At 56.4% G+C, this 13,563-nt stretch overlaps 2 protein-coding genes across 3 annotated transcripts; one reads left to right on the top strand and one right to left on the bottom strand.

Moving 5' to 3' along the window:
• Positions 1–1,483: 1,483 nt before the first annotated feature.
• Positions 1,484–6,637, top strand: LOC110080174 (ras-related GTP-binding protein A). The gene is made up of 9 exons (XM_072981326.2): positions 1,484–1,517; positions 1,921–2,020; positions 2,876–2,942; positions 3,379–3,601; positions 3,975–4,070; positions 4,420–4,542; positions 4,976–5,067; positions 5,760–5,875; positions 6,115–6,637. The coding sequence occupies exons 1-9, from the start codon at positions 1,491–1,493 to the stop codon at positions 6,210–6,212; spliced, it is 942 nt and encodes a 313-aa protein (XP_072837427.2). The 5' UTR covers positions 1,484–1,490; the 3' UTR covers positions 6,213–6,637.
• On the bottom strand, positions 6,540–12,140 carry LOC110080171 (uncharacterized). 2 transcript variants are annotated; one of them, XM_020795853.3, is made up of 7 exons: positions 11,755–12,138; positions 10,879–11,041; positions 10,374–10,517; positions 9,878–9,997; positions 9,245–9,493; positions 8,436–8,561; positions 6,540–8,047 (listed from the first exon to the last, which is right to left on the bottom strand). In XM_020795853.3, the coding sequence occupies exons 1-7, from the start codon at positions 11,910–11,912 to the stop codon at positions 7,847–7,849; spliced, it is 1,161 nt and encodes a 386-aa protein (XP_020651512.3). In that variant the 5' UTR covers positions 11,913–12,138; the 3' UTR covers positions 6,540–7,846. The 2 variants fall into 2 exon arrangements, with proteins under 2 accessions (XP_020651512.3, XP_020651513.3); XM_020795854.3 differs by lacking the exon at positions 10,374–10,517 and having other exon boundaries at positions 11,755–12,140.
• Positions 12,141–13,563: the final 1,423 nt, after the last annotated feature.

Here is a 13,563-nt window from a genome sequence, read left to right as displayed (position 1 = left end):
GAGGCCCCCTTCTGACGGGGCAGCAGCTCTCCCCGAGGGACCGGCAGCCGGACGGGCGGGCGGGCGGGCGAGGAGGCAGGGGTTGCGGGGCGCCGGGTCACTGCCGGCAGGGGAGCCGCCCCGGTGGAGGACGGCGCTCTGCACCTGCCCAGGGGCTCCCTCTCTTTCGTGGGCCTCCGGCCTCCCAGGAGGGAAGGAGGGAGGGAGGGGCTGCGAGGGGGCCAAGCAAAGCAGGGCGGGGGCTTGCCTGGCTTTCCCCTCCGCCGACCCCCCCTCCCCCGTGGCTTGGGCGGGGCCGCCTGACTTCCAGGCTGGGGGCTTGTCTGCCTCCCCCGCGCCGCCCAATTCCAGGTGTGGAAGGAGCCGCGTTGAGTTGGGGAGGGGGGGTTGGTCGAGGCCGAGGGAGCCTGGCAGCTGGGGAGGGGGCGGCGGGGTCTGTGACTGCGTGGATCCCTGGGGCTTGCCCGGGACAGAGCTTGGAAAGCAGGTTGCTTGTCTTGGGGACGACCACTCCCAGGATGCTGGCTGGGGGATTCTGGACATTGTCGTCCCCCTGGGCCTGCAGACAGGTGGGACTGTGAGGGGGGGGGCTTTGCCTCAGGCTGGCCTTCCTGGCAAAGGGGCTGCCCTCCCCCTCCTGTCAAGGTGTGTCTTACTTATAAGGTAGGTCCTGGCGTTGAGGCAACATTTGGGGGTTCAGCTTGGGAGTCATTGCAGGAGGGCTGCCTTCTGTGAGCCCTTGGGATGGCCTGGAAGGGGTGCCAGAGCTTGGGGGGGGGGGCTGCAAGCCCTTGGAAACACTGGAGGGAGGGAGGGAACAGGTGGACGGAGGGAGCCAGCTTGAAGTTCAGAGGTGTATTTTCAAGTCTTGGCCTTTTGCTTCCATTTCCAGGGGGTGGTTGCGGTGCTCGGTTGGCCATGAAACCAAGCATCCTGTGGCATCTTAAAGACTAAGTAGCGTGATGTGGCATTAGCTTTTGTGAATTGCAGCCCATGGCCTTCATTGCAGTCCATGAAATAAAAAAGTGTTGGCTTCTAAGGTGCTACAAAACTCTTGATTCCTGTTGGTTTCTTAGTCTGTTTTCTATAACTTTTATCTGCGCTTCAGTCGTGCATTGAAGCTGTGGGAAGGCAGGCTAAAAAAGTATGACTGCTTTGTGGCTCTGTACTCGGAGTGGACAAATGCATGTATAATGGGAAAAGGCCCTGTGCCTTCAAGAAATCTCTGTGGCACAAACAGGGGCCATTCAGTCCATCATGGGATGCGGTGGCAGGTCTTTCGTAAGGGGACTGCTGAGAAGGACTTCCCTTTCCTATGCTGTGTTGCCTGGTGTGGGAGGGGAAGGGCTGGGCTGTCCTCCGCTGGCAGAGAGGAAGGGCGCCTTGGCTGCCAAACCACTGTGGGTGGAAAGAGGCAAAGTCTTGTGACTGATAGCTGGCCTGTTGTGTCTTGCTCTCCCTCTCTCTTTCGTTCTTTCTGCAGGATTGGGATGCCGAACACAGCCATGAAGAAAAAGGTAAGAAGCAGGGCCGGGCCCTCTGCCTCACCTTTGGATAATCTGGGGGAAGGTTTCATTTTGTGGGGGCTTTCAATGGCTGCTGCCAGCTAAGTTCCTTTTCTTTTCTAGACTATTGCAAAATCTTTCAGGCAGGTGGCCGTATGCATCTGTCGTCTGCTACCACAGAAATGGCAAGCAGTTGTGTGGCATTTGAACAGAGCCTTCCTACCCTAGGCTTTTGTGGACTGTGGCCCTCTCCTTCAGACACACCTTTTCTGGTCTTCCAGGCCCTTTGATATCTCTGTTGCCTAATCATCATCGTTGTAGTCTGGGTGCAGTCGTTCAAAAACGCAGACCTGCACTGCTGAGAAATATCCCACTCTGATTCATCAGCTTGTGTTCTTTTTCCCCTGCTAACCAGGTGCTCTTGATGGGGAAAAGCGGGTCTGGCAAGACCAGCATGAGATCCATTATTTTTGCAAACTATATTGCACGAGACACACGGCGCCTTGGAGCGACAAGTAAGAATCACAGCTGGTATCTACCTTCGGGTCCTTCAACTGTCCGTTTGAAAGGGTCAGGCCATTTTATTTACCTCCCACCCTGTCTAATTTAAGTTAACTTCCAGAGTCCTTCCTGAAGTTCAGAGAGAAAGCTGGATTGGTTGGGATAAGATGACAAGTGTGTGAAGTCATTTTTCCCTCTGCAAGCAGGTGGGAGTGTCTCCTTATGGGGGATCCTCTACTTAGCCCCCTCTTGCTTGCACTGGGTCCAGTTGGGTTGTTTCTTTTTTCCTACTCTAATGGAGTTTGTCTGATAAACAGAAGATGTTTCTGAGTGTAGGTTTGGTCTCATGTGGAGACCGGATTATGAGATTTCATTCTAACGACTTTTCCAAAGGGCTGTGCAACTCACGGCTGCTTTCTGGTGGGCTGCACATTTTCTGTCCTTGTTTCGCTTCCTTTGTGAAGATAACTTAACCCCAGCCACAGCAAACAGAAGAGATCCATGCTGTTGGGCATTCCTCTGTCTGCTTTCTGGAGATTTTCATGGACTCTGGAAAAGTGGCAAGGGTTGACCATTCTTCCTAGAGCCCCAGAATATTTTGGGGACTGGAAGAACTGGACAGGGAACAGAGTTTTCTGGCTGGATAAGGTTTTGTTTCTGGTGGGTGCCTCTTGAAACAATGGGTGCAGGACAGCAAGGTCTGCAGATTCCATCCTCTTTCCATCAAGGTATTAAAAGCCTGGCCAATTGTGCCGTTCTGCAGCTCTCTGAAAGGGATGCCGGACTCTTCCCCATTCTAGGGAGGCTAATCTTCTTTGCAAGGATTTGCAAAGTAGTGACCAGATTTCTCCTGTCTTCTTGTTTTCCAGTTGACGTGGAACATTCCCATGTTCGGTTTCTGGGCAACTTGGTGTTAAATTTGTGGGATTGTGGCGGGTAGGTATTGTGGAAGTGCTTTCTTTCAAATGTTCAAGAGGGAGGAACACAGTGAGTGACATCAAAAGTGACTCTTCCCAGTGGACCAGGGATGGCAAGCACCAGAGAATCTCTTTCAGCCGAAGGGATGGGCAGAGCCAAAGGTGAAAGAGTGAAGCCAGAAATGCTGGTGCATTTTTGTTTAAAGCACCTGCCCTCAATAACAAAGCCTCAGGAAGAACCTGTGCAAAAGGGGATTCGGCCCCAACACATAAGGTTCCCCACTCCTAGATAAGAGCAGAGGTACAGCCTTCACTTGTCTCCACCTGGCGTCCATTTGAGGGCAATGCAAACTGCAGCTTCAAGACCACAAGCCGGGGTTTAGCAGTTAGGGTTCTGGAGGAGTGGCAGTCTCGCAGGGGAATTTCTCGAACGACACTCTCTTCCTCCTTCCCAGACAGGACACCTTCATGGAGAACTACTTCACCAGCCAGCGTGATAACATTTTCCGCAATGTGGAGGTGCTGATCTACGTCTTTGACGTGGAGAGCCGGGAGCTGGAGAAGGACATGCACTACTATCAGTCGTGCCTGGAGGCCATCCTCCAGAACTCCCCCGATGCCAAGATCTTCTGCCTTGTACACAAGATGGACCTGGTCCAGGAGGACCAGCGCGATCTGGTGAGGAGTTGCTCGGGGCTCAAAGATCTGGGTTGTTCTCTTGTGTAAATTTCTCAGCTGTAGAACCCCGAGTGCTTTGGAGAGAGGCCGTGATGATTTTGGGGATTTGTAGGATTGTCTGTAGGGCAAAACATAACCCACTTCCTGGCCAGTGTTCTCCTGGTTCCTCAAGGGGGTGCCTCCCCTCTTCCTCCTCCTGGCCAGGTACAGGGCTGGCCTGCATCCCCTCCTGCTTGCCTAGCTAGGAGGGGTCCTCGGACCATGGCACGCATTTCCCTGCCCTCCGCAGCAAAAATCTCCCATCCTTATCGATATTCTGGTTTTTGACAAAGGGGTCTCCACCCTGAAAGGTGTCACTTTGTTTCCTTTGTAGATTTTCAAAGAGCGGGAAGAGGACTTGAAGCGCCTCTCCCGTCCGCTGGAGTGTGCCTGCTTCAGAACATCCATCTGGGATGAAACTCTCTACAAGGTTTGCATACCGTCTCCCATCCCTGGCAGCCAGCTGGGTGGCGGCTCCTTCCTGGCAGCGGAGAGCCCGTGTGGTTTAGCAGTTAGGGGTCAAATCCCTACTCAAGCTGGAACCCTACTGGGCGATCTTGGGCCTCTTCCTCTCAGTCAAAGGGAAACCTGGTATTACAGTGGAATAAAGTTAGGAATAAGGATTTGATGCCTCCATTTGGATGTTGTCGCGGTTCCGGGGCAGGAGGAGGGGCCAGGTGATGTTTTTGGGATTTGTGGCTTTTGCCATACTTGGGCAAACCTTGAGTGGGGGGGGGGGGGCAAATGCTGAGCTGCTTTGGGGTTTTCTCTTTGGGCAGGCTTGGTCCAGTATCGTCTATCAGCTGATTCCCAACGTCCAGCAACTGGAGATGAACCTCAGGAATTTTGCTCAGATCATTGAAGCTGATGAGGTTCTTCTGTTTGAAAGAGCCACTTTTTTGGTGAGAGCCAGAAAGAGAACCCGAGGGTTGCTCCCATTTCGGGTGTTGCTCCCATTTGGCAAATAGGGACAGACAAGGGCCTGAGCCGGATCAGGGCCAGTGCTTGAGCCATAGTTTCCTCTGAGGCTGCAGCCATAAGACCTGGGTCTGGCTGAGGGTGCAGCGCTGCCCTGGGTGCAAACAGCGGTGGGTAAGGGGTCCTTCCCAGAGATTTGCTGCTCCTTGACTTGGCTGGGCTGAGACCAGGTGGGTTCTTCCCTTCTCCCCAGGTGGGAGTGGAGGATTCCCTTCTTGTGCCGTAAGATCCACAAGCACTCCTTGAACCTTCCCACTTTCTCCAGCTCCCCCTCCAAGGGTTGGCTTTTTTGGCCCTCCTTGGTCCTGGAACCAAGGCCAGCCCTCCTTTTATTAGCAGCCTTGCTTCTTCTCACAGGTCATTTCCCACTATCAGTGTAAAGAGCAGCGTGACATCCATCGGTTTGAGAAGATCAGCAACATCATCAAACAGTTCAAGCTGAGCTGCAGGTAAGAGTGTCTCTGAGGACCATCTTCTTCTGACCTGGACCAGCAGAAGGTGCATGAGTAGGAATCGGGGTGGGGGTTGTGCTGGGGAGGAGCTTGTTCTTGTTCGTTAGCTTTGAGTCCCAAGTTCCTTTGCCCCAGGCTTGGCTTGACTTGGGAAGTGTCCCTCATCCAGTGGCCTTGCCAGCTAGGGGTGATGGGAGTTGTAATCCAAGACAGCCACAGAGCACCAGGTTGGGGAGTCAGCCTTGGGGGTAAGAGCTATGTGAGGAGTTGGGTGTGGATAGGGGAGATGCCTCCCGGTCTCCATTCTTGCACAACCCCTGTCCTAGTCCGCTTGCAAATTCAGCAGCCGTATGAAATTCCTTCCTGTACCCATGGAGAGGTGGGCTGGGCTTTCTTTTTAAGGCGACCCACCGTGTGTCAATGTCTCCAGTCTACACTGGGCTTCTTCACCTTGATGGCCATGGCAGAACAAGGGCCACAGGACTGGTCTGAATGAAGGTGCTGGCCTTCCTTGTGTAAGAATCCCAGCAGGGATGCATCTCCCTGGGGTGAACTGGGAAAACAGAATCAAGGCTTGAACCCAGGGGCGGGGGCAGAGTGGACTTGAGGCAGAGGGGGAGGGGGAAAGGCTGCCTGTGAACTGCAAGTTAGTCGGTGTTCTTCCTCTCCTCCCCCCATCCCCGTTCCAGTAAGTTGGCAGCTTCTTTCCAGAGCATGGAGGTCAGGAATTCCAATTTCGCCGCCTTCATTGACATCTTCACGTCAAACACTTACGTGATGGTCGTCATGTCCGATCCTTCCATACGTAAGTGTGTTCTTCTCCCCCCCCCCCGCCCTCCGTAGCGGGGATGCAGAGCGACATACACAATACTGACAATGCACAGTTAGCTAACAGGTGCTGGTTAAAACTTGGAACTTCAGTATGCTAGTTCTGCTGCTGTGCAACCTAAGCCCTGTCTGTGCCTGGCAAAGAGCGCCCCCCCCCCCACGTTCTGCCACCTGACGACACGACTCTGACCTTCCACGCCTCGCTCTCTCTTTCAGCTTCTGCTGCAACCCTGATCAACATCCGAAACGCCCGCAAGCATTTTGAGAAGCTGGAGAGGGTGGACGGCCCCAAACACAGCCTGCTTGTGCGCTGAGCCCACCACCGCTCAGACCCTGCTGGGACTGTTTTTTTCTTTTTCCTAGGAGACCCTCTGACATGGTGGGTGTCTGTTTTGTGGGCTTCAACAATGAGTGTGCTATTTTCCACCACCACCACCACTGTCTCTTTTCCTCCTCTTGCCGGACACGGGTCCGGCAGGTGACGCTGAGAAACACTGTGGCCCTCCCGGAACGGCTCCCTGCTATGCTGGGGAGGGTCTCCCTGCGAGGGACCAGGATTTGTCCTTGGGCCAATGGTCACAGACAGAAGAGCCTTTCCCCATGTCCTGCTCTCTTCTAGATTATGATCTACTACAAAGATGAAATATTTACTATTTTATCAACAGGTTGCTAGAGTACATTTATAAAAATTTCTGCTGGTCTTCAATCATGACAATAAATTTTGTTACCAGGGACTTGAGTTTCTAGAGCTCTGGAGGAATATGTCTCTGTGTGCTCCCCCACCCCATGTCCTGCCCTTTATGAGAATCGGGGTGTGTGTGTGTGTCTATGAAGGGTAGCCTTCTCTGCATCCTTTGAAGTGTGTGTGTGTGTCAGAAGCAGGTTGCTTTGCACCCTCAGCTGTGGAAGGGACTGTCCCCCCCCCCCCCCGGGAGACGGGGACCTCTTGCTAGTCTTCGTCCGGTTCCGAACTGCCCTTTTGTGAGGCTGGGATGGGGCTCAAGAACGCCCTTCTGGTGGGAATGCATGTGACTTGAGTATGTGACAGGCCTGTTCCAGCACCCACTTCGACCTCCTAGCTGCCCACCTTTATACAGTACAAGAATAAATTATACTACCCTTCTGTTCAGAAGAATAAAAAAAAGCAAAGTATAACTATCCCCAATCAATGGTTGGTCATCAGGGTGGGCAAGCTTCAGGCTGAATCAAGCCTTCTGGGGCTTCCCGGTGGCCGCATCCTTTCGTCATGACCTGATGGTTGCAGAGGAATGGTAGGGCTAGGGTATCCAGAGCCCCCTTCTTCTAGACCATAAGATGTCAAGCCTGCCTTTGAGGGCCTTAGTAATTATAATTGTGGAGAGTGTGCTTCCTTGGGACAGGTGGTGCCAACCCTCAAGAGAGTCCTTGTAGCTGAGCTGTGATACCACCTCAGCTTGGAATGTTTTCTGTTCCTTTTTTTGGTGAAGTGAGGCAAGGAGTTACAAGAACCCACCTCCCCGCCCTTCCCTGTCCAGTGTGGCTATCCTAGCTCTTGGTGCTAAGGGTCAGATTTTGGTATGGCTTGGGACATTGGGGGGCGTGTGAAGGGAGGTGCCGAAAGGGGCCTCTGCACTCAACCACGGTTGCATAGGAACTCTGCAGACAGCGGTTGAGTTGGCCGGGGGGTGGGGTGGGGGGAGAACTGATCTGGGTCTTTCAGGACAGAAGCCGTGTTGTGCTGGCTGCGAAGCCTTGTTCTTGCAAGTAGGACACCCGTGTTGCTCGTTACGGAAGCTCTGCTCCAGATAGGCCTCTCTTGTGCAGAGGGAGGAACACCCCTCCCCAAAAAATTAGGTGATGATGGGCTGGCTTCTTCTGGTCCGGGAGGCTCCGCTCTGCACACCTCAAGCTCTGGACATTAGCCGTCCCTGCAGAAGCACAAGGGCTTGTCCCTCAAAGCGTCTGGGCGTCAGTTGCAATGGGGGCACACAATGCCATTCTTGCCGCGGCTCTCCCTGGCTGGTGGGGGGGTGAGTCCTGCAAGCCCCCCTGGGGTTCTGCTCCTCGGCGGAAGGACAGGCCCCTGGGCGCCGGCGTTCCTCTTGAGGAGGCGTTGCAGCACTTGCTTGTCCGAGCGCTCCTTCCGGAAGTCGTCCTCAAAGATCCGGAGCTGTACGAAGGGCAAAGAAGAAAAGCAGTAGGGCAGGAGTGCTGAGGAAGAGGGGGCACCCCAAGGGCAGGGGAGGGCACCCTGCCTGTGGCTGCCCCAGCAGCAAGGGGGCCGCACTGGTGCAAGGGACCAGGTGCCTCCGCTGCCGCTGCTGCTGCTGCTCCCTCCATGCCTTGTCTCAGATGGGCAGTTGGCAGGGGAGGGTTGGGGTGGCCTCTCTGGCCGAGGGAGCGGGGGGGGGGGAGAGCTCAGGAGGCTGGGGGCACCTTTGCCGTATCTAGCACAGGAGGTTTGTGTTCAGACCTCTGCTTGCAATGGGTGCCCGGGGGGGGGCAGAAGCCGCGTCTGCAAGGGCTGGCTCCAGGGCATGGGGGAGAAGGGAGCCCACCTGTTCCTCGAGCAAAGCCATCCACTGCCTCAGCTCCTCCTCCTCCTTCTGCAGCTGGAGGTTCTCCGCTTTGACCCGCAACCGATCCTCCTGCTCCATCCTGTATTTGGCTTTGTAGATTTCTGTCTGCAAAAAGCATAGCCAGCTGTGTTGCTGCCTGCAGGGCTCCTTTCTGCTCCCAGGGTGGGCCAGGCCGGGCCAGGAAAGCTTTTCCCTGACCTCCAGCTCATTTGTACAGTCCTCCACCCCCACCCTCAAGGATTCTCTCGCTCCCTCCTGCTTCTGGCAGCACTGGACTGATTTGACCTCATGGAACTGGGTGAGGCCACGGCGCCCCTGGCAGAAGCACAGCAGAGCTTCTGGGGCGGCTGCAGTGGGTCTCGGGTGTAATTGCTTGGTCCAGCTGCCCTCCTCCTGCCGTGGCAATCGAGGTTTTCCAAGGAAACAGCTCCACAGGAGGTTGTCATCACACGGTGTGCCATGAACTAGGTGTGGTTTGCAAGAGCTCGGACTCCAGAGATTTTTTAAAAACTGGGATGAGGTGGAGACAGATTCATTAAGCAGGTCCACCAGGTCCCGTAGCTAGATGCAACCTCCCAGGTTCTGGGGCAGGAAACCTTGAATGCCCACCATGGGGGGGGGGTCTTCTAGCCCCCTCGGCTTGAACACAAGGGGAAGGAAGGGACGGGAGGCCTGGAGGAGCTCTCCATACTATGTGGGGACCCCTCCTTGCCTCCTGCCTTGCCTTTGGGGGGGGCTCCCCATCTTTTGCTGCCGCTGCCTCTTCTGGGAGCCTCTTCCTTCCTTACCTGGTACTTCAAAGCCTCGAGCTGGTCTTTGAGAGCTGAGACCTCGTCCCGTCCATCAGAGTGGGTGCTTATGCTGTGCTGGGTGCAGGGCAGGCGCTCTCTGCCTCCGGTGTTTTCGCTGCCAGGGACGGTTAGAGGTGCTGGGCTTTGCGGCTTCATTCCTTTCCCCTTTAACCACCTCCTGTGAGGCAGGCACTGCGGGGGAGCCGCTGGTTCCTCCCAAGGCAGAAGGTCACCTGCTCCGGATTCCTAAGAAAGGGACTGAAAGCTTTCAGGATTGAGAACAAGCCCCCTGGCCCCTTGGTCCCCTTTTAACCTCTGAGTGGTCTAACTCTGGCCCGAGGGGGCTTTGTTCTGGGTGGAGGAAGTGACAGAAGGGCAGAGATGTGCACTCTCTGTCTCCACTCCCACCAAAAAAATAAGAGGAGCCCCCCCCCCCCGACAGGATGGGGGAACGCCTCGCAGGATGGAGAAGAGAGGGCCCTTCCCCTCCCTTCTTGCCGGCTCAGGCTCTTTCAGAAGAACTTTCCGGAGGCCACCAAGTCTCTCCTCCCTGCTGACTTTCCACGGCAAGGATGGAAACCCCACCCACTCCCACCCCCACCCCACCCCGAGGGAAAGGGGGTCACTCACCGGAGGTGGGGGCCTCTGGCTGCAAAGCTGCTGCCCTTCCAGCTGCCTCACATACTCCTGCATGACCTGGCTGTGTTTCAGCTCCTGGAAGAGGGTGTTTTCGTAATACTCTCTCCGGCTCTGCAGTGGTGAGATGAAGGGAGGCCGTGGAGTGGCGGAAAGGAGACGGCCAGAGGGGCTGGCGACTCCAGAGGGGCTGGCTTCCAAGATTTCCACCACCCCCCCCACACACACAGAGACACCATGCACCAAGGCTGCCAAGCTCCCTCTTCGCCAACCTGATGCCTGCGTGGCTCCCAGCTGCCTTGTCCACTTTTTCCTTGCTGGGGTGCCTCCCTCCCCCACCCCTCTGCCCACCTCTGGAGTCAGCCATCTGCCCTGCCCCACTGCACCCCTTGCAAACAGTGGCCCCCGCAATGTTGGCACTGCCCTGGGCTTGCAGAGAAGGGCAGGGGGGTGGGGGTGGGGGCTGGAGGGCTGCGTGTCACTCTTTCACCTGCTCGTGGTCCAGCTGGGCAGAGAGTTTGCAGGCTTGTGCGCGGAGGGCGGCCACGTCCTCGTGCAGGGCGGCCACTTGGCGCTCCAGCCCCGCGCGGGTGGAGTGGTAGGTGGCATGCCAGACTCGGCTGAGCTCCAGCAGCTGCAAGGGGCAGAAGGAGAGGAGAGGCTGGTGGGCGCCGTGGGCTGGTGGCAAGGAGGGGCTGGGGTGGAATAGAGTTTGGGGACCCCCACTTTCTGCTCAGAGGAAGAGGAGGAGGAGGAGGAGGGGGAAGAGGGGGTCTGGGAGGCCCCAGGGGCTGTTTGCTGCACTTCTCCCACTCCTCTCCTGGGGGGGGGGGTCTTGCCTTAGTTGGATCCAGCCCTTTCTCCTGTTCAGCTCAGTCCCACCCCTGCCAAGATACTCTCCGTTACTCCACAGCTGGGTCACAGCTGGATCCATTCCTGGGGGGGCCCGGGGCTGGGGCCCCTTTTCGCTTCCTCTGCCCAGACTCTCCACCCACCTCCTTGTTCCTCTGACGGAGCTCCGTGTTCCTGTTCAGCAGGAGCACTTTCTCCTCATCTGCCGAGGTGACCGTGGTGTTGTCAGAGAGGTAGGAGGGTATTTCCTCAGAATTGCTCCTCTCCAGAAAGGAGAGTCCAACGGGGGCGCCAGGAGGCTTCTGCCTGGGGGTGGAAAGGCAGTACATGGTGAGGGGCATGGCACGAGCGGGCGGGCAGGCAGGCGGCGGGGGGGGGGGGGAAGACAAGCTTTCTACAGCCACCAAGCCTAAACCGCCCGAGCCTAACCCACCTGCTCCATTTCTCCAGATTAATTTATGGTGAATAAAAATACACATCGCCCTACAGGGCATGCCCTGGTGCAGAGGCCATTCTTCACAGCTCCCTCCACTGGCCTGTGGGGGGGGGGGTAGTTGGGGGTCCCAGCTTCTGTTTCCAGAGGAGTGTCTATAAAAAGGCATCAGCTTTCCCACCCACTCCCACCCGGTCCCCGCGCATATACACATCGAGGAAGCCTCTCGGCTGAGCCTCCGGGGTGGGATGGGAAGCTCGCCAGACTCAGGACAACCCGTTCATTGGGAGGCCGCCGCCGCCGCCGCCGCCGCCGCCCCCCCCCCTCTGGCCAGAGGCCGAAGGGTTCCCCCGAGGCAACCAATACAGGCATCCTCAGAAGCGGGCCTTCGCTGCTGTGGCTGGCTGGAGGAGAGCGAGCGAGCGAGCGAGGGCGGGACCCGGTGCCAAGACGAGCCCCTTTGGAAATGGGGCCGGGGAAGGAAAGAGGCCAGGCGAGGAGACCGAAGGCGCGGCGTCCCCGGCTTCTAAGACCTCCTCCCCTCCTCTCGGGCCACCTCCCGCTGAGGGGCCCCGCCTTGACCCACCTGGGGAGCGGCTCAGAGGGGTCCAGCCTGCTGGGTCTTTGGTCTCCTGGATCCTGGACGGGGAGTCCCACCCGCGGGCAGAGATGCTCCGCAGCGTCGACCGGGGCGGGGAGGTCCGCCTGGTCCTTCTGGAGCGCAACAAGAAGCCCCGTGGCCATGGCAAGGTGCGGGGGCGCCTCTTTTGGAGGGAGACTCGCTTGGCTGCCTCTGGAGAAAGGGCACCGGCCCAAGGGTCTGGCGCAGCGGCCGCGGCAGCCCGGCCACTCCTTACCCGTCGCCCGCCACCGCCCAGTTTCTCCCCTCTCTCGGGGCCTGCCAGAAGCAGGAAGCCTGGCTGGGGAGTTTCACATCGGAAGAGCGTCAGGCTCCCACGCTGTCTGGGGAAGGCAGAGGAAATTCCTCCCCTCTGGGTGGGCCCCCGCGCTGGGGAGGTGGAAGGCGGCTGGCGGGACCCTTCCCCAAGCCACGCCGGTTGAAGGATGTTCCCCTTTCCCAGGGAGCAGGATCAGCCTCCAGGCAGCTGTAGAGCAGTGTGGAGGTCTGCAGGGAAGGCAGAAAGCCAGAGCACTGCTGGGGGGGGGGAGGGTCCATCTTCCACCTGGGACACCTTTCGACCCCTCTGGCAGTGCCTGTGGACTCCAGCAATGGGGCAAGCTGCCCCCGCTACCCCCGCTGACAAAGCAGAGGGGGCGGGGGGGGGCTTCCCAATGTTTCCTCCTTCCTTGGGAAGCTTCCTGAGGACAGATTCTGATGACTGTTGTCTCAAATGGGCATCATGGCAACGGGGGGGGGGGGGAGTGTCCACATGGGCTTATTTTGATGTTCATTGATTTTAATGACTTTATCCTTCAGGTCTAGCAATGGTTTTTTTTTACGTGTTTATTGCTAAATTTGTGTTAGCAATATTGTGAGCTGTCTGAACAGCTGTTGTTTCAGTGGAAGGATGGGGCAAAAGAGGCAAGAGTAGACAAACTAAACATTATTTCACACACACACACACACACACACACACACACCATTTATTTCTGCAAACTCTCCTTCCTTCGGTTATCTCACTGCTTGGTCCCTGTAGCCCATCCCATCTCTAGGGCCAAGCCGGCCAGGGAACTGGGGGTTAAAAGGTAAATAAATGCCTGCAAGCCACCCCTCCCTCCTTCCCCTTCAATCCTGTGCTGCCATGAAGAAGCTATGGTGCCAAAGTTGTGTGGGTGGGTGGGTGGGGAGAAGACAGGGGTAAACTGGCTTGGCCCTGAAGGTTACATAAAAAGTACACACAGGGTTGGAAAATACGGGGTAAATACTGGCCACGTTTCACAGAAAATTTTAGAACGAGGCAGGCCTGTCAAACACACAACACCCAGAGGAAGAAGAAGCCAGTCAGAAGTTTGTGGAAGTTAACAGTAATGACACACTAATAACAAAAGCAGTGCAGCCGTTGTGTCATTGTTGATAATTTACTGTTGCAGAGAAGTGGCACATACACGTAACAGAGGTAGACACGGGTGAGCAATAGGCCAAGAGAGTCGCATACAAAGAGGATCAGAAGACTGTACACAAGCAGCACCCTTTAGACTTAGCCATTTGATTTTGCAACTCCGCACAGCTCTTGTAAGCAAGCCATGCCTCATCGGAAGGCAGGAACCGAGCTGACAATCTTACCTGCCCCAGCCCAGAGCGAAGGGAAGTGGTTTTTTTTATTTTTTTGGACCACGACTCCCAGAATCCCTTAGATAACATTCTGGGTGTTGTAGTACAGAAAGTCACTTTCCTAAGCTGTGTGGGAGCAACTTTTTTGTTACTGTGAAGGGG

This window comes from Pogona vitticeps, chromosome 11, assembly GCF_051106095.1.
Source record: "Pogona vitticeps strain Pit_001003342236 chromosome 11, PviZW2.1, whole genome shotgun sequence".
In the NCBI taxonomy this organism is placed as follows: domain Eukaryota; kingdom Metazoa; phylum Chordata; class Lepidosauria; order Squamata; family Agamidae; genus Pogona; species Pogona vitticeps.
This window is presented reverse-complemented; position numbering and strand designations above follow the sequence as displayed.

Excerpts from the sequence above, each read along its gene's own strand:
- LOC110080174 (XM_072981326.2), top strand. The coding sequence starts at position 1,491 with ATGCCGAACACAGCCATGAAGAAAAAG. Across the intron at positions 2,021-2,875 it reads ACGGCGCCTTGGAGCGACAA|TTGACGTGGAACATTCCCAT; the intron begins GTAAGAATCACA and ends CTTGTTTTCCAG. Across the intron at positions 2,943-3,378 it reads AATTTGTGGGATTGTGGCGG|ACAGGACACCTTCATGGAGA; the intron begins GTAGGTATTGTG and ends CCTCCTTCCCAG.
- LOC110080171 (XM_020795853.3), bottom strand. The coding sequence starts at position 11,912 with ATGGCCACGGGGCTTCTTGTTGCGCTCCAGAAGGACCAGGCGGACCTC. Across the intron at positions 9,998-10,373 it reads CCCAGCTGGACCACGAGCAG|AGCCGGAGAGAGTATTACGA; the intron begins GTGAAAGAGTGA and ends TCACCACTGCAG. Across the intron at positions 8,048-8,435 it reads TGGCTTTGCTCGAGGAACAG|CTCCGGATCTTTGAGGACGA; the intron begins GTGGGCTCCCTT and ends CCCTTCGTACAG.